At 43.7% G+C, this 25106-nt stretch overlaps 1 protein-coding gene across 1 annotated transcript; it reads left to right on the plus strand.

Moving 5' to 3' along the window:
* Positions 1-1092: 1092 nt before the first annotated feature.
* On the plus strand, positions 1093-25050 carry phactr1 (phosphatase and actin regulator 1). The gene is made up of 13 exons (XM_071918412.2): positions 1093-1223; positions 14981-15145; positions 18235-18315; positions 18523-18636; positions 18735-18938; positions 19031-19292; positions 20530-20729; positions 21272-21428; positions 22293-22348; positions 22461-22522; positions 23278-23418; positions 23530-23606; positions 23694-25050. The coding sequence occupies exons 1-13, from the start codon at positions 1112-1114 to the stop codon at positions 23707-23709; spliced, it is 1647 nt and encodes a 548-aa protein (XP_071774513.2). The 5' UTR covers positions 1093-1111; the 3' UTR covers positions 23710-25050.
* The last annotated feature ends 56 nt before the right edge of the window (positions 25051-25106 follow it).

Raw genomic sequence — 25106 nt, forward strand, 5'->3', positions numbered from 1 at the left:
TGCAGTTGCTTTGTCCCGCCCTGAATGCATTCCTATTGGCCAGTCAGCCAGTCTTTTTCGATCCAGAAGGTAATCCTATTGGCTGGGGTTGTCATAAAGCCTATCCGAAAGAGCCACAGATTGTCTGTGGCATGTCTCTTGACGGGAAGGCTGATTGCATCGCTTAAAGGTGGTTTAAAGTGGTGTGGACAGAAACGGACATTTCCTAAACTGATGGGGTGGGACGTGTCCCCAGTGATAAGGACGCCTATGAGGCCTAGTATATTTAGGCTAAGTCAACAGAAATGTTTGTAGAATATTATTTGTTTTCGAGACAAAATATGATTGAAGTTAAAGCAGCCCACATTGCCAACTATATTTTAATAAATACAAACAGGTCTAAACTAAAAATAACTAAAGAGCCTTCATGTTTTAGTATTGCCCCAACGAAAAATCACGATAGTAGGCTTCTGATAAATATAATCCTATTGGGATGTATAGTCTGTCTTTAGTAGGCTACTCAGCAGTGAGTTTATAGTGACCATATCAGACTTCTTGGCATTTTTTTTAATTTTCTTTGTTATTCCTATAGGCTAAATTTTACTATAGGGACTTATGGTTTTGCTGTGATTGTGTATAGGCTATCTTACTAATTCTTTTTCCCAAGGGTGCAAAAGCAATTTAGGCCTATCTAGCTACTCAGGCTTTACTGGCCTTACCATGCACAGAAGAGATAATAGTAGTCTAGGTGTTAATGCTTTTCAGTGGGCCAGTTAGCCAATTTGGGCTTAACCTTTGCTGGAACTTGAGCAGGTGGAGCTGACTAGGAAATGAGCAGGACAATCAATTTATCAAGCCAGGCTCTCAGGCTCTCTCTCTCTCTCTCTCTCTCTCTCTCTCTCTCTCTCTCTCTCTCTCTCTCTCTCTCTCTCTCTCTCTCTCTCTCTCTCTCTCTCTCTCCTCCCTCCCTCTCCTCCCCTCCCGTCCCTCCCTCCCGCTCCCTACCCTCGATCACCATCATCATAGCCCGCCCCTCCCACACCGTCTCCCCGGGCGGGTGTATGAGTGGCGGCGGCGCCGAATCTCTCGCAGTCCCGCCGGTCGCCAGTGGACGCTGCCCGGCTGGCCGAACATGGCGGCGGCCCCGGAGGATGAGGTAGACCGCAGACCGATCCGGAGAGTCCGGTCCAAGAGCGATACGCCTTACATCAACGAGGCGAGGATCTCTCTGCACCTGGAGACAGGTAGGCAGCCAGCAGCACAGACGCACTGACGTCTGGGGATATTAGTAGCCCTCAAAAGGGAAATATCGCAGCAAAAAGCTTATTATTGTGAGGGAAATTGCTTTATCGTCCCTTGTGACAGTTGCCACATATCAGCGTGACTCTGGTTACATTGTGCAGGTCTGACGGTATCCATGGTGCTGAGCTGCACCTTGGTGCTGGTGACTACACAGTGACTCATGCATTGGGAGATGAGCGATGAGAATTTCCCATATAGGCTATATTGCAACTCGCAGTGATATGTGTTCTGCGAGGAACAGCTAGAGAAGGGAAACCTAATTATCCTCAGACGAGGATTGACGTGATTGCTACTGCTTGAACCAGACTCCGCCTTGACTGTAGGCTGCAATGCAATGTAGTATGAACTTGGCTCCCTTGCTCACATGAAATGCAGTCGGACTTGTTCTTGCATTTGAAGAAGGTGATGGGTGGATGTTCTGGCATGCGCCATTCCTTTCCAAATGTCATGGCTTAAGCCTACTGTGTCCTTTAGCGAAAACTGGAGAGATAAGTTATTGTTTCCATTGTTGCCATGGTCACGAGGGTATGCTGTCATGAAGCCTGCATCATAGGCATCCTGCTATAGGGTTTTATACTTAAGGCGGCTGTGTTCATTTTCTTCATCTTTCTAATTTGAAAATGATCACTTTTGCTTTTCAGTGAATTTCCTATCCAAATTCCAATGCCCACATCCCACAGAGAGGCTGCTCAATATCATATCAATGCAGCGTCAGGACGGAGCTGTCCACTATTCCTCGGTGCTGAAAACGCCACCGAGCTGAATAGGCGAACAGACCCCGACGGTTTTGCATGGAATCGGCATTTCTCCTCACACACTGATGATCATCCACATTAGATAGTATGAGGGTTTTTTTTAATGAGTTATCGCATCCGAATCGCTTCCATTCGACCCTCCCCCAGAATTGCCCGATGTGACAAATCCCAGTCACATGGTGTGTAGCCTACTAGTCTAGGTTAGAGTCTAGCCTATATTTTCCATTTTCGGACAGATGCCAACTCTCGAAAAATCCCCAGCCAGGCTATTGTTCAGCGTTGTCTGCATTTTCTTTTTCATCCTAAAAGCTCTTCTACTGCATATAGCATACTGTGACTTACTCAGCAACCATCATTGAAGCTAGATTAGATAGTCTAACCAGTTGAAACTATTTTTTCATGTGACATTTAATGTAAAGGGCACTGTATAACTGACTACAGCAGCAGCAGCGGACATGTGTAGGTCTATTGTTTTCTTTTTATAACCACTCTCATCCACCACTCACTGCTTTGGTATCTCTGCCTCAAGCAAAGGTGAGGAATGAGCACTTATGTGAAAAAAGGTCTTAAATCATCTAAATGAGACCAGGAATTACTCACATGCAAGCTGTGTAATATGCCCCTCTTTTAGCCTACTTAGACCTTTATGACTCATGATGCTCAGACACACCTACACATAATCTCTCTCAACTGTCCTCTCTGGCCTTCAGCAATCTTCCACTCCATCTTGTTTTCTATTAAATGTAAGACCCTCTCTCAAGTAGATTATCCCGCCACCATACGATATCAGCAGTACATTGCTTTCTTGGAGATTTGTGTCAGATTTTCCATCCAGCATGGCTCAAATTTGAAGGAGGGGGGGGGAGAGGCTCTGTCTCGCACTGTTACTGTTAACCATTAGGTGAAAGCAGAGCGGGCAGCTGGCATGGCATCATGGAGAGGCCGGGCTATCCAGCGGGCATTGCTAGCGACATCATGATAGGATTTTCTTCTTCACATCTCTCCCCTGGGACCTTGAAACACCCCTATTCCCCTTTTTTCATTTTTTTTGTATTTCCCACTGTTTCCCTCGTCCCCTTCCCCTTCCCCAATATTGCTTTGGTTTAATCTCAGCTTTTTCTGTCACCAGTAAAGCCATCTGCCCACCCACTCCCTTGTTTCTCATTGATGTTTGTGTATTTAGCTGCTGTTGTTTTGCATAAATCCAACCCACTCCTTCCTTTGATGTGTGTGCATGTGTCCCCATACATAACTGTGACGAATAGCCATGCCATCTTCAGTGTGTGTGTGTGTGTGTGTGTGTGTGTGTGTGTGTGTGTGCGTGTATGTGTACGTGTGTTCATGCATGTGTGTGTGCGTGTGTATGCATGCTTGTCTGGTGTACATATGTGTGTGGGAGGCGGGTGTGTTTGGGTGTTGGGTATAGTAAACAAGAGTTATCGAGGCTCACGGGCGCTGTGGCTTTCACCAGACGGTTTGTTGCTCTGTTGAGTGTGACCCTCTCCAGCCACATACAGTACAGAGCCACACTGAGATGATTTCACCACAGTCTGTTTCTCAACTGGCTGCCATTGCTAACAGTGTGGAATCAGCTCTGTACTGCTGGACGTTGAACCTCATTTACCCTTATTTTCCTGTGGGAGTGGAGGTTGTTTGGGAGGAATGGAATGTATCAAATCTCTAAAAAACCACTGAAATGAATCAACATTGTGGACCCAAGTTTTTCAAAACATAAAACATGTATGCACAGAGCCTGAAATTCTCTACAGTCTAATTTGCGGAGGAACTGTTATAAGTTGCAGGAAACTCCAACAATTGCACGACATCAGTAGAAAAGCTTTTCATTATTTTCGGTCCTCTTGCCTGTTCATTAGACCAGGTCTGTTTGGACAAACGAGGTTCTACTGTGTTCCATCTCTTTGAACCAGTCCAGCGCCCGGGCAGCACTGCTCTCCAGCAATGGAAATCCAGGTCAGCTGGGTTAGAGCTTAGCCCCGCTCACAAAGACCACGGCGCAGTCATTACCACGCTCTCATTCAAACACACAGTGCACTAAGACAGATCTGAATGGGAGACTGAGAAAGAGAAGGCTGGATGAGAGGAGGCGGAGGAGCAGGAAGAGTAGGAGGAGGATGAGAAGGAGAGGATGGCGTGGGGGCTTAGTTAAAAAGAAACAGCAGTATGAGTTGGCTCTTGACCATAGAATATGCTGGTAATATTGCACACAGGCACACACACACACACACACAAAACACCTCCTGCCCTCTGAGTAATACTCTGTCTCTTTGTCTCTCTCTCGTTTGCTCATTCTCTCTCTCATGCACATGCATCATCACTATCTGCATGCATTAGCCAGACCTTGAGCAGAGTGCCAGAACTACCTGGGCAGAATACAAAAGCAGAGGGAGGAAGTGCAATAGCTTGCAATGCAGAGGAGTACTTCCACCGCTTTGCTGCCTCCCATCAGCCACACAAAACGCCCACTCTTCCTCTACTGGCATGGGGGTCCATCCATTCAGCGTGGACAAGCCGGCCCTTGTACTAAGAGGGAAACCCTGAGCCAAGTAAGGGTTATGACTCAGACCCAAGTTCACACTCATAGTCGATAGTTGGAAGGTCTCAGCTATATATCATCAATATGTGATGTTCTGTGCGTTATTTTGTGATGACGTGTTGTCATTTACCTTTTTTGTTGTACCCCCTTTGCCTCCACCTGTCTCATCTACTTTAACTTCAGTCAGCGATTTCATACGTTTTCCAGAATACTTTTCGACACCTACATGTAGGTGGAGAGAGCAATAGCAATAGCGATAGCATAGCACAGTTTTTCCAGTCGAGAAAATGCTAAAGTCATGCCCCTTACTCAAATTGCAACATGTCTTGTGGCTGCATTGCATTCTGGTCTATTTAGGCTACTGTCAGTGGTGAAATTGGTATCTCTGCCTCTTCTATGATGGATTTCTCCCTGTATGATTGTTGAACATTGGTGCAAAATGGTGAGTCTATAGAAGCCCTTGCTCTCTAGGTAGTTGAAAATGTTTCAGGTATTAAACTCCATTGTATATGTGCTGGAAATATCTTGACATGACGTCAGGGCATCTATATTTGGCCAGTTATCCATAGGAATCAGACAAATACACCACCAAACAACAAAATGGATCCAGAAATGCAAAGTGCTTTGCCAATAGCTGTATTTGTTTGTGTTGACGTGTTTTAGGGTGGATTTTTCCTTTTAAGCATGCTATCGCTATTGGTGAAGGCCACCCATCAGAGCAGATGAGCTGGATAGAGATGGCAGGAGACAGACAGAGAGGGGGGGGACACAAAGAGAGGAGGGAGAGGACAGGGGAAGAGAAAGAGAGAGATGGGTGACTCATATCCCTGTGATATGCCAAGTCTCACATTCACACATTTTCAGGGATGTACACACACACACACACACACACACACTGTCCTACAGGCTCTGCTGTTCTGTCACTTTGTATTAATTCAGTACATAGAGGGTCCAGCTAGAGAGAGAGAGAGAGAGGAAGAGAGAGAGAGACAAAGAAGAAGAAGAAGTTGAGGCATTTGAACACTGAAAGGCAGCAGGAGAGAATGAGATAAAGAAAGGGTAGAGGGGGAAAGATACATTGAACATTCTGTTTTCTCTCTACTCACAGACTTCCATTGTCCTTCCTAATAACATCGCACATTATTTAGCGCTGTTCCCGAGTGTTTGGTGCTGTGTTGATGCCAACACATTTCTAGACAGACGGAGCACGAGAGAGAGAGACCAAGGGAGACCATGCACTGTTGTCATGTGAACACCTCATGACTCCAATTTTGCTGATGTTCATGTTTTAACTTCAGTTGAAGGATATCTTGGTCCTCTGTGGGTTGAGAAAATTCTAAATTCTGAATCCCTTTTGAATCCCATTGGATACAACCAAAAATACATGATGGTCAAGATAAAAACAAATATGCTTTCCTGTTGTTTTTTTCTGTTTCTAAAAAGCTGACATTTTGGAGGTACGAGGTTTTCACCCGACAGCGACGATGTTTGGGTATTTGTGTGAAGACTTGTCTGTCTTGGAGTGGTGGCAATTTTGTCTAGCCTGTGTGTTTTATTCACTAGAGGCCAGTGGAAGCCACCTCTCTGTGCCACAGCTGGCTCACTGTCTGTCTCCTGAAGAGGGATATTGTTAAGTCGAGGAGAGGAGTGAATTAGGCTATGCCCTGCTGCGGAGCTAATTATCTACAAACCACTGCATGCTCAGCCCCTTCCATCCACTCTGCTTATTGGATGCTTCCACACAGCAACAATCTAACATGTTGGTACCCAGGAACACCCAGATAAATGTGTGTGTGTGTGTGTCCCCTTCAGATTAGACATGGCGATTATTCCACAGCATTGCAGCAGTCAGCGTCTTAATCAGAAATACAGTAGATGAGGAAAGATGAACTGATGGAGCAGAGCGATAGAGATGAAATGGCAGAGTGAGTCTTGTTTTAGACTCCAAGCAGCAGGTCTCCACCTATCTGTCTTGGCGGCAGAGCAGCACATTAATTTTACATACTAAATCTCTGTCAGGTTCATGCTCTCAGTTCGGGGCCTAAATTAGCAGCACCATCAAGGCCAGAGGATGATTAATCTCTTTTGCCCGATGTAGACCGAGGCCCAGAGAAGATGAATAGGAGATATGTGGGGTAATGGACAGTCATCGGAAATAGACAAGAGGGTCAATGTGAGAGAGGGAAGGCTGTCCAATGTAAGAGCGGCAAGGAGATCATAGAGATCCTATTGACACTAGTTACCCAAACTTGAACTTGAACACTACAGCAGCAACTGTAGTCTCCCACACTATCCGACATTTTCTGAGCAATTCCTCTCATGGGTAGAGCAACAGTGGAGCAATCCTTAAAAAGTCGGAATTACAATTGCTGTATCTGTATGTTACAGTCAGCAGCCCTTGGAACAAGCACTAAATAAAGACGAGTTTGGCCTAAGAACAGTGAGCTGGCATCAGTCAGGGCATCAGCAACGGTGCCGCTATTGATCTGGCATTTCGGTACAGAGTCAGTGCAGAGCTGCAGTCGTGCAGATGGAGAGACCCAGACACATGACCTCTGGATCAATAACACAATCACATATACACTACCAGTCAAACTTTGGACACACCACATGTTTCTTTATTTTTACTATTTTCCACAATTTAGAACAACAGTAAAGACATCAAAACTATGAAATAACACAAAGGGAATTATGCAGTGACCGAAAAACTGTTAAACAAATCAAAACTATCTTATATTTTAGATTCTTTAAAGTAGCCGCCCTTTGCCTTGATGGAAAGGCAAATGCTTTGGAAAGAAATTCATACACAGGCATCAACTTCACTATTTATATTTGTCTAAAAAAAAAACAAATTTCAAGCATATAAGCATAAGCCTTTAGATCAAAATGGCTTTACGGTAATGAAAAACATAGTACATTCAATCAGGTGTGAACTTTTGACTGGTAGTGTATGGAAGGGAAGATTCAGCAACAGGGTGTTTTATTTTGACACCATACAATACTAGAGGGTCTCGTTAAATTATGAAGGATGAAGCTCTGTAGTGTTTGTTGCTGTTTCCCCTCCGTCTCTAAGTGTGCCGTCTCTGATGTGACAGGCACACCTGTGGTCTAAGGAGCTGGTGCACGCACACTCGCACAAGCCTGTGTGTGTGTGTGTATGCATGCACTCGCACTGTCTGTGCATTCGTGCTTGCATGTGTGTGTGAGTGTTTGTATGTGTGTGTGTGTGTGTCTGTGTGTGTGTGTGTGTTGATACACTGCAATGCTGGTTGTTTATTTGCAGGCGCTCAGACTTGTCAGACACATTCAGGCATGAAGTCCATTTGCTCTCAGCAGCACATGGAGCAGCACCCTGCCAAACCCTTCTGCCCCCACTGAGCCCCTCATCTGTGCCTGATATGTAAAACTAGTATAAAATAGTAAATACAACGCTCTTTGAGGTGAGTGCACCAGTTGGATTTTGTGGACTCTGTTCTCTTCCATCCTCTTTATCTTTTTTCTGTGTTGGCTTGCCTTTCTTTTCATTTCTGTCTGTCAGTGATATAAAGTATAGTGAATGAATGAATGAATGAATGAATGAATGAATGAATGAATGAACAGGCACAACAAAGGATAGAGGCAAAAATATGGCAAAGCAGAACAAAAAATTCTAGCTAATTAGACTACTGAGCATTTCAGAATGTGCGTGCATGCTTGTTTCATATTTTGAATAAGCTTCGGGTTGGAATATTGAAATACTCAAGTGTTCATTTCATAAATTAGATTTTTGCAAATAACATAGATTGCCTCAGGATTTGGATAAACCTTCGGTATTACTTTAAGACTTACAACTACAGATTGTATTGTGCTACTGATAAACATTAGAAGATCTAACAGGTATATTCATGAGGCAAATATGAAATTGCGCCATCACTTGTAATTTAGTCTGGGTATTATTATAAAGTATTATGAGCTATTATGTGTATTAATAAATAAACATATTGAACCACTGTAACTATTTATGAATATCCTTATAATACTTAATAGATGTATGCATTATTAGGCACTTCTTTATAATGTGAGGTAAACCCAGTCGTCATAGATTGCTCTCCCTATAGACCCCACCACCTTGGCTGTCAATCACATGAGGCATAAGTGTGTGTGTGTGTGTGTTGAGACAGAGAGAGATTGAGAGAGTCCATGGCTTTATTGATTCGCCTCACACCACCATTGCTCTGATCTCAAGTCTCCTTCTCATTAGGGAAAGCACCGACAGCCGAAGAGTGGTATTGAATTAGGCTAGTCATCAGAATGAGACAGGCAGGCTTAGTAGAGAAAGGAGAACGTGTGAAAACACTAGATAAGGAAGGATTAGGAGAGCAATGATTCTCCTCCTTGTTTAGTCCGTGTTTCCTCAACCTGTGGCCAGGGCCATTTCAGTCAAGCATGTGACTTAAACCATCGTCTTCATTATGGGGCTGTGAATGAAGCAAATCTCTTCTTTTATACGGACGGATGTCTTGTCATCCTGAGGAAAGCTATATGTAGAAGGGTCTTTGTCTCAAGAAATATCATGCAGCTGAGAGAGCTGTTAATGATATGTTGTCTAAGCTAACATTGAAGGAGAAGGACTCATGCCACACCAGAGGCTTGTTCTCTAAACTGTGGCCCTTTCATCTGGTATACACAGCCTTGTACTTTGAATTTGAAAGCCTCCATGAGTCATCGTCTGCTTAAGTCAGCGCACAAGGGAAAACGCTGTGGATGCTTTTGATCTTACTGTTACGTAAAACACATGCACTTCAACACATGCACTCTGTAAACAACTGAAAAGACAAAAAAATGCTCTGTACACGCTTTCATGTCCTCAGCCTAGCCATACAAATTGGACACTCATTCGCACGCACGCGTACACACACACACACACACACACACACAGTCACAGCTTGGTCTACCCATGCACCCCATCCACTATTCTATCTAACATGAAGGGGATTAGAGTGAGTCAGCTCTGATTAGACACTGACTCCTCCTATCCTCTGCACCCTGCAGCTTGTCACTGTTTCGTTTCAGAGAGAGAGAGAGAGAGAGAGAGAGACAGAGAGAGAGAGAGAGAGAGAGAGGGAAAGAGAGAGAGAGAAAAAAATTTGTGTACTGCTCTGCTCATTTCCTAGAACTGAGCTCCACCTGCTGGTAGTAGTTCCTAACTACAAGTTGTGACCCTTTATTGCCTTCACAGAACAGAAGCCATTTAGGGGTCGAGTTTAAAAAGAGGGACTATTCCTGATTATTTCCTGATTTGTTACAAATTCCATGAGTGGTGTTAACAAATGCTATGGGCCATGATAGGTGCTAATTATACCAGTCAGTGGGAGTTAAGCTGGTTTATTGGCCTGTAGGCTATTAAATTAAAGGTGGTGGAAACACTAAATAACCAAAGGAATATCCATTTGCAGCCTTCTGTTGTTTTTTTTCTCCCTCTGGCCTCTGGTGACGTCAGGCCACAGCAGCCAACCAGTATCAATTTCAACGCACGCACACACACACACACACACACACACACGAACACACACACACACAAACACACACACACACACACACACGCACGCACACACACAGAGGGAGGCTGTAACTAATTGGAAGAGTTTTTGTGCACGCGCGTGTCTCTATTTGTGTTCGTTAAATGCCTTTTCTCGTGTTTTTTATTGTCAAAGATATAAATGTTAGTTGCATGACTCGGTGTAATTTATAGATGGTCATTTCAGACCTGTAAATTTTCTACACATCGCTCATTTTGCAGTGAGCCTCATTCTATATTCTAAATCTCCCGGCGCTTCAAGCTCATTGGCTGACGTCGCTAGTACAACGCGCAACAGCGACCCAGGATTGGTTAGCTGCGTGGAAGGGGCGGGTCGTCCATTCTAGTATTGAGGACCGTAGAGCTGCGTCAAGCTGACAAAGAAAAGCCCTAGAAAAGCCAGAGTACAACAGGAAGTAAGGCTATTTTACCTTCAAAATAAAATAAATAAAAATAAGTATTGGGGTGTACAGAGCAACAAAAATCGCATCACTGTAGGTTAAAATAGAATTTTCAAAATTACACGTCCTTCCAGGTTTTCTAGTAACGTTATACGTTTTTTTTCGCAATTAAGTCTGTGTATTTCTGGCCGCTGCAGGCTTAGCCGATATGACATCTGACAGAGGCGTATAAGGCTATGAATACATGCTGTGAGGAGGAGGACATTTTGGGGGAAAAAAGCGATTATATTTTCATTTACAACAGATTCTTGCTTAAATATATTGTGTATTTTCGCTCTGGGCTATTGTTGGTTGTGTTACATAAACATTGCAACACGTTATGTTCGTCAACAATAAGGCATTAAGGGTTTTATTTTGCATGTTTTAAACGGAAGTGTTGCTTTTTACTCCGGCTGGCTAGCTTGACGCTGGCGGACCGAGCAGAGGACCGTTTCAAATCCCCCCTCTCTTCACCGGAGCAGAGGGCGAGAGGATAAGAGGGTCCAACCTCCAACCCTGCAGACCACTGCAAATATGGCGGGTTGTGGAGGCGATGTGATGCGTCCATGGTACGGCTCCTTATCTCAGACGGACGCGCCATCTTCAACAGTGCCCGTGTCCGAGGAGAAGCCGAGGAAGAGGAGAGCTTTCTGCCTGGTTAGGATGAAGTCCCGTAACGCCGACGGCAAGCAGCAACAGCAACAGCCCGCTGCAAATAACAACATGCCGTTCATAATCCATTGCCAGATAGGCAAGGAGATCAAACACATATGCAGCAACTGCCGGGGAGTGGACCCGCTGGAGGGTGAGAGGAATAAGTTGGGTTATGTGCATGGGGTGAGGAAGAGGAGGAGAGGAAGAGGGTTTGTGCTTCGTTTTTATTGGCATCTCTCGGTGACCGCTCCCTGCCTGCCGGGGAAAATATGCGCTACAGCACCAGGGGCGCAGGAGCAGCGCTGAGATCAGTCCTGTAACTTCATACAAAAAACACTATAATGTTCTTATTAGGGACTCTCAGTAGTGAGTTTATAGTGACAGAACTTTATGTATTTTTAAAGCATACGGTGTCACTATAATATTCAGGTTATATATAGTTTATAATTTTGCTGTGATATAATTGTGTCTTGTCTATCTTAAAAAAATCATTATAGGATTAGGCCTACTATAGTTCATTTTCGTATGGGAAGAGTTTGTTTTACATCCATAGAAAATCCTGTAGAGGTGTATAAAATAGGCTAGGTCTTGATGAGAGAGGTTTGAGTTATTTTTGTTAATTTTTTTTTTTTTTTACTGTGGAACAGTAAAGGCTTGGATACATTTTGTAGGTGGTTTTGTGTTTTCTTTTGTTCCTCTTGTAATCTAGTCCGTTGGTCCACTTCTAAAAGCACCAAGACATTTAGTGTATCAGTCATCATCCACGCAGCATCATCTATCACCACTGCCACTGTGGGGCTACTTTGAGTTGTTTAACTTGTGAGGTAGAGTCGTTTGATCCAGCACTAAGATAACAAGCCCAGGGTCTGAGTGAAAGAATGTAGCCCCACCGTGTGAGCTCAAGCCATCTGACTCAGAGCCTGTCTCACTCCACAGCAGGGGGCTAGATAAGGCCAGTGTAAACACCTATATGCTTTTTGACACAGGGAAAGATAAGCCGAGAGGACACCTTGCTAATCAGTGTATGCTCTCTCAAATGGCCCCAAAGCCTGTGACATTTTCTTAAAGCAATAGTTCACCCCAAAATAAAAAATGCAGTCATTATCTTCTCACCCTATATCGGTCAAAACTCCATTGAAGTATGTAGGACCACCAAACACACAGCAAATGTGTTCCATCTCAGCTTTCTCTTGAACTGTTGAAGTAGACAGAGCTCCAAAAACTGCATAAAATGTCCATCATAATTCTCCAAACAGATTGTTCAACATAATCAAACTGTTTTGTAGCCAAACGATTGCACTATGGGTCCAAAAGTCCAATATTTCCCTCATTATCTGTAGGGTTGCATGTGCAACCAGAGCATTGTCAGTGAGGAAAATGTAGGAGATAGGCTAAAAATTGGACTTTTGGACACGCAAAGCGATCAGTTGGCTTGTTTTGAGAAATGTGATCTAACTCGCTGTGAATTTGGTGGTCCTATGAACGTCAATGTAGTTTCTACTGACATAGAGGTAAGTAGAAAATGACTGAAATTTCAGCTTTAGGTGAACTATTCTTTTAACCTTTTTGTTTTTATTGAAAGAAGGTTTATTGAGCAGCCATGCTGTCTTTACAGCAATGCCCTAGATGGTAGTTGTTGAGCTGGTACAAATGTCATCGATCATCTCCTCCTATCAGCATGTGGGTTTACTGTTTTTCAAAAGAATCAGTTTGTTTTCCATTCTACTGCTGGCGTCCTTTTCAGCTACTTTTTAGATTATTGTTTGTTTGGTCAGTTGTTGATTATATGGCTGGTTTGCTGATTAGTTATTATTTATTTCAATCATTCATTTGAGCATCCTTCCAGTGTATGTAGAATTTCTTCTTTGCATATCCTCCAAGACATGCACACATACAGTATATCCATTAGGAGTCAGAGTGCAGGGTCAGCCATCGGTGGTACTCTTAGAACAGTTAGATGTTTGTTCAATGTTATGCTCAAGGACACTTTGGCTGGGATTGACGCTGGTTGTTATGGTGATTGAACCTGTGACTTTTCTGTCACCTGATGGTCTCCAACTACCAGGCAACCTAGGCACATCTCAGGTCGAATCTGATCTGTTCTACTCCTATTTCACATGTACGTTCTGCCATTGCCATCTGTATATCTCAGGCATATTGGTTACACGGATTATAAAATACGCCCTAACTCAACAAGAAATATGCTGAGGCCAAGCACTATTTTGACACTCACAATCTGTGTTTGTGTGTGTGTGTGTGAATGTGTGTATCTGTGTCTGTTGGAGCATGTGTGTGCACATCCATTAATGCCTGCTGAAATGTTGATTTTTTTTGTTTCATTGCCGCTGGCACAGGCATCGTGCCCTCTTTCCGAACACTCCGTCTCTCAGAGCAGGATGTGGTGTGTAATGGGAAAAGTGAAATTTAAAATGGAAAACTAGAGTATGCTATATAGACCAGCCTCCAGCATGATTACTTTCAAACGCGCTGGCATCTCCCAGTGGGGCCGAGTGAATTACAGTTCAGAGAGAAAGAGAGAGTGAATGAAAAAGGCCAGGCAGAGGAGCCCAAGACACCACTCCCCTCAAAACAATGTGATGTTCTTGCTTAGTAAATGAATACTTGTGTAGGAATTTAGTACAGGCGTTCACCCAAACGCTCTTATTCTGTTCTGTGTATTTTATGTTCCATTTTGTTAGGGTAGAGGGGAAGGTATTAGGATCTCAGTTTGTGTCTTCCCTAGGTTTCTTACTTTTTTTTTTATCCTAATGAGGTTTTCGTGGGAGTTTTTCCTTGTTCTCACTGAGAGTCTAAGGTTGAGTGGTGTTGCTTTTCATTTATTGTTTCATAATGTGGGCGTTGTGAAGCCCTATGAGACTGTAACTGTGATTAAGGGCTACACAAATAAACTTGACTGTCTATGTACACCCCTCAGGGAACATCTTTCCCTTGATATCTGATTCAAAGATAATTAAATAATGTAAAAGAATAAGAAAATGAATGCAGCCTTATCTAACTAAAAAGCATTACTTTTATGTTTAAGATTATAAGTGATCTTTTTGCACAAACGTACATCCAGATTCAAGAAGCCCATTATTAAACTTGATTTGTTTTTGTAAATCACCATGGAAAACAACTTCAAATGGACGTTTAACATCTTATAAAGCCTTTTCATAAAATATTAAAAACGCATGCAGACACACACACACACACACACACACATTCAGACTTGAGTTAGGTTTTACATTAACACATTATCTTACCTATCATTAACCTCTAAATATATAAAATGACTTGATATGTATAACTTTGTGATAATATACAGATTCTTATTTTCCAGTAGCAAAAATCGGTTTAAGTCAAAATTGATTTTGACCCTCAGTAGGGATGTGACAGGTTAAATTTATGGGTGTGGTGGATTGATTTCATTTGAGAAATCTCTTCTCAGGTCTTGGGTGTTGCATTCATCCAATGAATCATTGGGGGTGGGGCATCTTACATCATCTCTATTACAGTGTCTCTATTTAATGCTGAGAATAATGTGCGGGGACTTCTAGATAAATTAACGTCATATAATTTGTTGTAATTTACATAAATTCGTTCTTTTGTATCATAGAGTGCATTTGCAACATGTAAAAGAAAATTCTGCAAATTCAGCAAGCAAATAGCAGAAAAATGCATATATTAGTGTTGTTTATCTGCTTGTTAATGAACCTGTTGGTCCTGTTTTCTTTTCCAGCTGAGGAAGTGGAGAGACTGGCCGCGATGCGCTCCGATTCGTTGGTACCAGGCACACACACACCTCCCATTCGACGGCGGAGCAAATTTGCCACTCTGGGTCGTCTCTTTAAGCCGTGGAAATGGAGGAAGAAGAAGAGTGAGAAGTTCAAGCAGACCTCTGCCGGTGAGAACCAAAACACTGTACCCTGGTGTCATTTCTGCCACACCACCATATCCCTGCCACCACCCCTTTCCAGGCCCCACCCTGGCTTCACCAGTAGTGCGCTCCGCTGTCACATCTCCAACAGGAGATAAATGTCTCCCTGCTGCTCCTAATGAGGAAGTATTGATGAATGGGAGAATGGAGGTGCTGTGCTGCAGAGCAGGGGGCTGGTATAGGCGATGCAGGCAAGATCTGTGTATGATTGTGGTTATGTAAGGGAGGATCTGCACTGGGAGGCCCCAGGTCAGCTGCTCCTGGTGGCCAAGCCTGGTTCTCACTGGACAGTCTGTTGTTTGACAGGAGGATTAGCTTTTTAGTGGGGAGCTTGCATGAGTTATGAGTAGCTCTTCCCACCAGCACATGAACGCAGCATAATATTTATGGCTAAAAAAAAAAAATATCTGTCTATGGCGGAAATCAGATCTGTATCATCACTAAAATCTAATCAACTGATCCTTGGGCAGAGGGCTATCTGTGCACCAAATTTGATCCAAATCCATTTGTTACATTTTGAGATATCTTGCTAACAAACAGACAAACAGGGATGAAAACATAACTTTCTTCTAACTTTGTTGGCGGAGATAACAATATCATCAGTCATCATCTGAGTGTGTGTGTGCACTTTCTTATAAATGTGTTTTTGTGCTTGACGTACCAAGAATCAGATAAACTATGAGGATCCAGAGTCCCTGTAAGAGTGAAACAAATTGGAAAGTTTATTTCCTTAATTTATATATATTTTACTCAGTTAAAACAGAATATGACTCCAAAATATTAATCACAGTATTCATCTGAAATGCAAGCACAGCGGCTGTGTTGAGAGTTGATAATTAACATTCACTGCAGATCCAGATTGGTTTTAAATGGTAATTGTCTGTGAACCATCATGCCAGCGTACCACCCTTATAATGAATTAGATCTTCCTCTGGAGGGAAGCTGTCCCCAGTCGCTGAGGTAATGTGTATGTTGTTATGTAAGGTGGGCTCTGAGCTATAATATGCGCCCAGTGCTAAGCTACGACACACAGGGAAGCATTTTATTTTGAATGGAGAAATGAAAGCTGTATAATTTTCAGCTGGCTGGCCCCTGCTACATCCTCTTCCTGCTTCCACACAGACACACAGACATACAGCAGAGGGTTGAGGAGTGTTTGTCCTCGTCCAAGCTGGTCCCCCAGCTGTCGGAGCAGTTTTGAAATTTTTTTTGACAGATGCCTCCTTTCCGTGCTTCTAAATAACACACACACACACACACATACATGTACAGTGCACACACACACACACACACACACACACACACACACAGATGGATGGACATGTTGTGTGTACCATGTGTTATCGCTGGACTCTTGCCATCATTCCGTTATGATGCATTAAATTATGTGGGCAATGTATGATCCAGAGAAAGTGACCATGCTTCTTTGTTGATTATTGAGCAAGCGTTTTGAAAAACAACATCAGCCCTATTATGTTAGCTTATGAGTAAATGTCTGTTTTTTCTTTTTGTTGCTAAACGGTTACCCATTACCGTACTATAACATCCTGAGGGCACCACTTCATCTTGTGGGGCCCTTTAAAAAAGATAAAATATACAAAGGTTTGGAGCGCAGTTGCGATTTTGGCTGTACAAAGTTGGATGCATTTATGGTTGCATATATCCTGACATGTCACTCCTTCTCCATTTGTTGAGTCAGACCTGCAGCTTACAAAATGCTATCAACCCCGAGATGCCTTGTTATTCACACAATGGTCCATATTGTTTTCTCACCTTTTGGATTAACCGTTGGTCTTTGGGTAATTGGCTGATGCTATCATCCTGTGTTTTGCTGTGGATAATATTCACATGCCCTAAATCCAGCTAACTTGTTGAAAACAACTCCAGGCGCAAAGCTAAAACTGGCACGAGAAAAATGTTGGGTGACAGGGGAAGAGAAAAGAGAAGTCTCTGTCTCTGAGAAGATGAGATCAGATGAAACTCAAATGATCCCCGTGGGGAAACTGGGTCGTAAACATAATGCAGCTGACGATTACAACACTTAAGCTAGAAGAATAAAAACTCTAAAATATGTGAATAACAGTATGTATGCAGGGTGTGCAAACTAATAGCGGTTGAGCATAATCAAGACAGAGAAATAAAAGATAGATATGTACTGTATGAGAATCCAAAAGTATGTGTAGTATGTGTAAGTAAAAAAAAAATGTGTAAGTATGAAGACCTCAAGATGTAGCAGATGAAAAAAGAAAGAAAATATGAAGAAATAATATGGACAAATATGTGAATTCACAGTGTATATACAGGATGTGCCAATAAGTATATCTTATATGCATTACCGGGTCTACAGAAGGTCATACATATTTACAGAAAGTGTCAAGGCATGCAGAGGTGCGTCACCTTACCCATGTAGATAACTTAGGTACAGGTTGTGCATCACTTGCTCTCCACCTTATCAAAAACACCAGATGGAGGTAACACATGTACAGAAAACTGACAAAGTGCAAGGGCACATATGCGTTGGCACATGACACTTTCACCCATATGCTAAAATACATGGGCTCAATGCCATGAAAGGGCTACCATGTGGTTGACAGTGAAAGCGAGTGGTAATCCGATAATACATTTAAACAGAAAATGAGATGTAGTTTAAAAGTGTCTGATTGCAATATCGCCTAAGTAATTCAATGCTTTAAGAGAGATGAATAAATGAAGTCCTATCATCATAGAATGCTGCTCTGTCCAGCTACACTGTTGCCAATATCAGCTGTTTGGGTTGAACACCAGAATAATGTAGCTTAAAGCTCGTAAATCTCTCTCCCAGAGGAGGCTGCACTACCAATCATGGCAGTGCAGCTTGTGTGTAGCTAGATTGTTTAGCCACAAGATTATTAGTAGGTAGCTAGCAATAATGATGCAGGCAGCAAGCCCAAACAGATGTCTACTGGAGGGTAACACATTCCTAAACACTAATAAAGTTCTTGGTATCTGGTATACAAATGGCCTCATGTTTTTGATTTTGTTTTTTTGACAATACCATGTCCTGTCTGCCCCCACAGTGTTGGAGAGGAAGATGTCCACTCGCCAGAGCAGAGAAGAGCTGATCAAGAAAGGGGTGTTGAAGGAGGTTTATGAGAAAGGTGAGAGTCCAGAGGAGCAGAGGTGATATAGCAGGGAACTCAGAATAAAACATAGAGTGTAATATATTTATTGTAGAACCAAAAACAGCTATGCAACACTGCCTCGTCCATCTTCTGCTAATTTTCCACCTGTCCGTCTTTGATTCTCTCCCTTCCTCCTTTTCTCCTCCTATTCCTCTCCTCTCCTCTCTGTCTCCTCCTGTGTAGATGGCTCGGCCCCAGCTGTGCGGGAGGAGGTGAAGTTGGAGAATGGTCGTTCTCCTGTGCTCGGCTCTGGCCTGTCAGAGTGTGAAGGCACTGAGCTCATGGAAGGAGCCGTAGGTAGGCATCGGTGCCTTAATTGGCACCATTATTTCCTCACCTTCCCTCACCTTAACGCATCGTGGCCTCTGACTGTTTTTTTTTTTTTCTCTCCTCAGGTACATTGGAGTTCCAGATGCCTGGTGAGGGGGTGTGTCAACAGGACCACACCCAGAAATCCAACCAGGCTCCTCCCACGAAGAAGTCCACTGTGTATCTGGGTGACTGCGCTGAATCGACGCTCTCCAGACCTCCTACGCTCCACAAACAGCCGCCCGCGCTGCCACCCAAACCCTTCAACAGGCTGCCTAATCACATGACAGGTCCGTGTGTTCGTCTTCCTTCGTTCGTTCGTTCTCAATTGCGTCTGTGCATGCAAGTCTAAGCCTGTCATGTCCTCCCTCTCCCGGTGCAGACGGTGCCCCCGTGAAGTTGCCGTGTATGTCGATGAAGTTATCTCCTCCTCTACCTCCAAAGAAGCTCATGATCTGCGTGCCTGCAGGGAGCATGGAGCCCTCGCCCCTCGCCTTCCAGAAGTGCCCCGGCCCTCCAAGCCACGCTGCGCTGGGCGGGCACTCCCTGCAGTACGGGACGCTGCCCGTTCCTCTCCACCCCTCCAGCCGAATCATAGAGGAACTCAATAAGACCCTGGCCCTCACCATGCAGAGGTTTGAGAGGTGAGGATCAAACGATGTAGACGATGTAGGGGTTCAGATACAGACAGCAAGACCCTAACTGCTCTACTCGCCCTTTGGCTGATGCGCCTACATTAATGTGATGGGTCATGTTTGAGCATCTGGTGAAGCTGTCCAAGGTTTTAATCAAACAGGTGAAATTAGGAGCACAGATGGATGACAGAAAGAGAATGAGATGAATACCTTGCTGTAGAAAGGGCTGTACTTTGGTATTACTGTGGAATACAAAATGACGCAGTCTTAGCAACTCCTTGCTGCAATGCATGTAGGGAGTTCAGCAAAGCATTTTCAGATTCAGCCACTGCCAGACACAGTTCGTCAGCACTCAGACATAACATCACACATGGAAAACGCTGTGTTATCAACCCCCCCCCCCCCGATCTCTGATTAATGGGAATGTATCCGGCACATCTCACCCCCTCCACACCCCCACACCTCAACATCCATCAGCATGATTGGTTGCCTGTCTGAGAGGTGATTTTCTGCCGGCCAGGCTCTGCTCTCAGCATGTGTTGTTTGCTCCTCGGCTCTCTTTTCAATTATCCATTTAGCGATAAAGGCTAAAGGGTCCACTAGGTTTTCTCCTGTCCTTTTTAGATATCGTTTTCACAGATAACTCTCTTTCAAGAAACATTTTTTTGGAGACTTGCTTCTCTTTTGCAGTTGCCAGTTAAGCCTTGCCATTTTCCTGACTGGGTGACACTTGATATTCTTTCAAGTGATACGTTTTTTTTGCAGAGTTGTGATTTTTGGTGAACTCCATGACTGGATATGTTTTCAGGCCAAATTATGCAAAGGGACAATAACAAATGTCTCTGTACAAAACACATTTGATTTACATAGCAGAGGGACAAAGAAGCATTTCACTCTATGTGGGCCTGCTGATGCAAAAAAAGCCAAGCAAAGAATCAAAATAAACCTACTTATTTTACCCCTGGCATTTCCCTTGAGGTTCCTAGTGCATGTGCCAGCCAATGTGGTGTGGCTTTGGTGCTGTGGGAGATCTACAGGATACCATGTGACCTGATCGCCCCCACCCCACCCCCTCCATCCTCTTTTCCTGTTTTACACTCCAAAGTTATATACAGGAATCACACTCTTACATACCATCTAGCTAGCCACCCTCCTGTGTTGTTTTACCTAACAAGCTAAACCCACTTCACGTGACAATGACTCTGACCTTTGACTCTGACCTTTGCCCCTTTCTCACCAACCCCAGTTCCATGATGCACCCTGTTCCCACGGTGATGATCGAGTGTGACGACGACAAAGAGAACCTTCCCAACGAGGCGGACTACGAGGACCTGCCCGGTATGTACAAGGACGAGGAAGAGGAGGAGGACGATGAGGAGGAAGAGGAAGACGAGGATGAGGAAGAGGAAGATGATGAGGAAGATGATGATGATACACTGTTTACAAGTAGGTGTCTTTCTTTCCTTCCGGGGTGTTTTTGAGTTTTTGGAGCCGTCCACCAGCTCCTGGGGTTGTTTATCCAGAGCTATGCATTGACCTGAGCTCACCTCGCTAAAATGGTAATGTGTTGACTCAACTGTGACCAATCAACGACCAAAAATGGCTCAACGGTGTCAGTGTGTATTATGTAACAGTCGCCTGTCATAATTACAATACACATGTGCATGGTGCATGCATATGTGCGTGTCAGTATGTGTGTTTGCGTGTGTTTGCACAGGCAAACAAGTCACACGACTATCCTTTTTGCAAATGCCCTGAGAAGCACTCCGGGCTGTAGTTCATAATGAGAGTTGTGAATTATTGATCACAAGGGCATTATGGATATGAACTATTTATACAGGCTCAGCTCTTTACAGTCCGCTTATGAAATGGCAGTAAGCTGCTGGAAAGTAAACACTTAACTTCTGCAACCTGGATCCGCACAACTATGCTGGCAGTGTACGTTAATATAACCAATTCATTTTAATTTTGTTGTGTTATCTATGAAGGCACACTGGCTATGAAGGTTTTGCGAAAGGACTCTCTGGCCATCAAGCTGAGTAACCGTCCATCTAAGAGGGAGTTGGAGGAGAAGAATATCCTGCCGCTGCAGTCGGACCAGGAGAGGCTTGAGTCACGCCAACAAATAGGCACCAAGCTCACACGGTGAGCCGGATACAAGACACATGCAGATATTTTTGCCAACACTGAGCCACCATTGTATGAGATAACATTATGTACACACATACACACTACCCCACGTTCAGTCCCAGTCACCTGCAAGTGCCTTACCCCATGTGGGCTGTCGTAGACGTGACCTGGCTGCTAAAAGGAGCAGATGATGGATGATGCTTCATAAAGAAGGGATGAAGCAAAGCTGAGCCTCTTCAAGAGGGGGAGAGAGAGGGAGAGAGAAAAAGAAAGATTAAAGCTGAAACAGGAGAACTAGAAGCAAGGTAAATAGATGAGTGGAGTCTGTAGTAGAGGATTGAAGTGAGTGAAAGTGGAAGGCTGTGATATTGTCATCTTCCAATTTGCTAGTGAGTGGTGGACACTTTCTAGTGACACATACAGTGAGTAGCACTTTCCTTGCAAAACATACAAGAGCTCTGGAAGGAAAGAGAACCCGCTCACCATTTCCTTCCTCCGCTGGCTACTCTTCTGACCCTATCATTTGTTACAGCCTACCGCTCTCCATTGCCCTTGTCATCTTTTGCTTCTATCCTCTTCTCTCTCCCTCAGTCATTCCCTCCGTCCGTTTCATGAATCACTGTGTCACTTCAGAGTCAGGGCTCACAGAGGCAAAAGGCTATAAAGTTAGAAAATAAAACCTCATAAAAATGAAATCTCATGCACAGTCAGCATGTCTGCCCAGTGAGTCAAGTTCTGCATTGCATCAGATTTTACACTAGTCAAGCACTATGATGATGAACTAGAAGTACATACACACACACACACACACACACACACACACATATAAACAGGAATGTTATTATAAGATAGATTTCCTGACATGGATTGTTTTCTCAGGCGGTTGAGTCAACGGCCAACAGCGGAAGAACTGGAACAGAGGAACATACTCAAGCGTAAGTCACACACACACACGCATACAGTAAGAGAGAGAGAGGAAGAAAAAAAGAAATACTATGCATCATGATCTAGACCTGTCACTCATTCTCTTTCTCTTTCTTTCTTCAGCACGCAATGAACTGGAAGAGCAAGAGGAGAAAAGAGAGATCAAACGCCACCTAACAAGAAAGGTAAGATATTGGAGGAGATGGAGGGAGAGCCTTTGATCAAGGGACACACTGTACACATTAGGGTGGCTGGTACATGACCTCAGCTGGAAACATGGAACACGGTTGCCATGGTGACCTGTATCCCCTCCTCCCCATCCCCCAGATGGCAGCCAGTTGAAATTATGATAACATCACCTGTAACATCATCATGCTCTTATTCTTTGTTGTGCAACGTGTGTGTGTGCATTTGTGTGAGCGATCATCTCGCTGATTGCCTCAGGACTACCTCACGGTAGAGAACAGCTGCCACAGTAATGTTGATATATTACCCCAGTGAACCTCAATCACACACACACACACACAAGCCGCCCCTCCATTTATGATGTACTCACCACTTAAAAAGACACTCTGCGACAATAGCCACTGTTCCACTGCAGGGCCATGTGTGGCCTGCCACTGAGCCTTGCTCAAGGGTACATCTACATTAGTTATTAACGGATGAAAGAGCAATACTCACTCACGTCTCAGATTTTTCAAGCCAGTCCAGAGAACTAAACCAGTAACATTCCAGTCACATGCATGACCGTCTAACCTTCAGAGTACTGCTGCGCTGCATCTGTTAACTTTATACACCAGCTGTCTTTTCTGCATCGACAAGAGTCCTCAGCATGCTGCGTTGCTTGGCATGGAGCTAGTCGAGCAATCTGCTGATTTGATTTATGCCCCTCCTCTCTTCCTCTCCTCTCCGTTTCCCCTTCCACCCCCCCCCCCCCCAGCTTAGCCAGAGGCCCACAGTGGAGGAGCTGAGGGAGGCAAAGATCCTGATTCGCTTCAGTGACTATGTGGAGGTAGCCGAAGCTCAGGACTATGACAGGAGGGCAGACAAGCCCTGGACTCGGCTAACAGCAGCTGATAAGGTTAATGCACACACACACAACACTGCCCAAGAATATTTGACATACTCGGGATTAAAGCATGCTGTATATACTGTATATATATTGATATGTGGTTCTTTGCGTCTTGTTAAGGCTGCCATACGGAAGGAGCTGAATGAGTTTAAAAGCACAGAGATGGAGGTGCACGAGTCGAGTCGTCACCTGACCAGGTATTAGCATGTTACACTCACACATGTAACTTTACGTCAGCTTGGCTTGTGAAAAACTCTAACAATGTCTCTTCCCATGTCCTGCAGGTTTCATCGGCCATAAAACTACCCAGTCAGACCTTGGCCATGCTTTTATACTCCCACAAAAGCCTCAAGTGTTAGACTGCTACCTGCTGCCCCCGTACTGCTAACTGCTACCCTCACCGGCGTTGACTTCAACCTGATAGACTGGCCCTCAACACCATCACGTCTTTTATTGTTCTCCAGATCTCCCCGTGTGCTTGTGCCACTGCAGGGAATGGGACCATATACTTTCAGAGGCACTGATGGATTAAACTCTCGACTGGCTTCTTCCCTCAGTGGAGATTTTACAGACTTCTTGTTATTCAACAGCCTTTTATTGTCATTTTTTTAATGATGAAGAGGTCGTGATATGTTTACTTTGCTGCACTTTTGTTTTAGACTGCACTCGGAACAGGACTTTTGGGAATCAAATACAGTGTCTGTGCCAATTGCAATGTGGGAATTGAGGATGGGAATGACAGGAGGTGAGGATGGGACATTATTTACGCAGGGGTTGTTTTCTTGCCTTTTACCATGTTCTCACTTTCCGTTCTCAATTCGACTTCTCTTTGTTTGGGGACATGCTTGTGTTGGGCACATTCCAGTTTTCTTCCACAGATTACGTCTCTCGGATCATTTGTCTCGTTTTACAAGGGGAAAGAAAATATTTACAACAGCTCATGCAGTTGTAGGCAGCTGTATCTAAAGCCAAAATGTCCTAAGAAAAGATCCTAATCAAGGTCCCAAAATGCTTTCTACAAAACCAGTACAGTACCGATTAAGATCTTCTAACCCATACACAACAATCAACCGAGCAATAATTTCAGATTTTCTTTATATTTCTCCATCTGTTTATGGATTGCATTCAAGAGCTCAAACACTTGAGACGTTTCAGACTTAACTACCCATTCTAAACCAAAGCAACTTGACTTGCTGTGGAGGTTGAAATCTTGGATGCATCCCAGAATGAGTGCTGTTGAGAGTTCTGTAACCCACTGTGTCACTGTGCCTACAGTATTGTTTACAGGGATTAAACAATTGCCAAATTAACTTGTTGCATTTGATACAGTGTGTTATCTGTAGATACAGGAAAATGTTGCCGAACTCTCTGCTGAATGACAAGTAAATGGACTGTTTTTTGTATTTCATAGTTTGTCTGTACAAACCTTTGGCAGTACAAAATGATATGGAAACCTTGCCACCTTTCTTTCAAATATTGTTTACAGTGCATACACAGTTAATGAATTGAGGGTTTGACCATATTATTGGAGAACTGGTTGTTCTGTTGTATGTCATGATTGTGTGTGTGTGTGTGTGCTTGTGTACAGGAGTCAGTAATGTTACTGACGCTTGTACTTTTAAAATGTTTTGACAAAAAAATGTCATTCTCTCAGAATTATAAGATATGTACATAAAAAAACAAAGTGAAACTTTTCA

This window comes from Centroberyx gerrardi, chromosome 9 (genome assembly GCF_048128805.1).
Source record: "Centroberyx gerrardi isolate f3 chromosome 9, fCenGer3.hap1.cur.20231027, whole genome shotgun sequence".
NCBI classification, from domain to species: Eukaryota; Metazoa; Chordata; class Actinopteri; order Beryciformes; family Berycidae; genus Centroberyx; species Centroberyx gerrardi.

What these genes read in the sequence shown, in the direction of transcription:
- phactr1 (XM_071918412.2), top strand. Translation starts at nt 1,112, where the DNA reads ATGGCGGCGGCCCCGGAGGATGAGGTAGACCGCAGACCGATCCGGAGA. An exon ending in ACCATGCAGAGGTTTGAGAG is followed by an intron (nt 19,293 to 20,529) that starts GTGAGGATCAAA and finishes CACCAACCCCAG; the next exon opens with TTCCATGATGCACCCTGTTC. An exon ending in GGCTAACAGCAGCTGATAAG is followed by an intron (nt 23,419 to 23,529) that starts GTTAATGCACAC and finishes CGTCTTGTTAAG; the next exon opens with GCTGCCATACGGAAGGAGCT.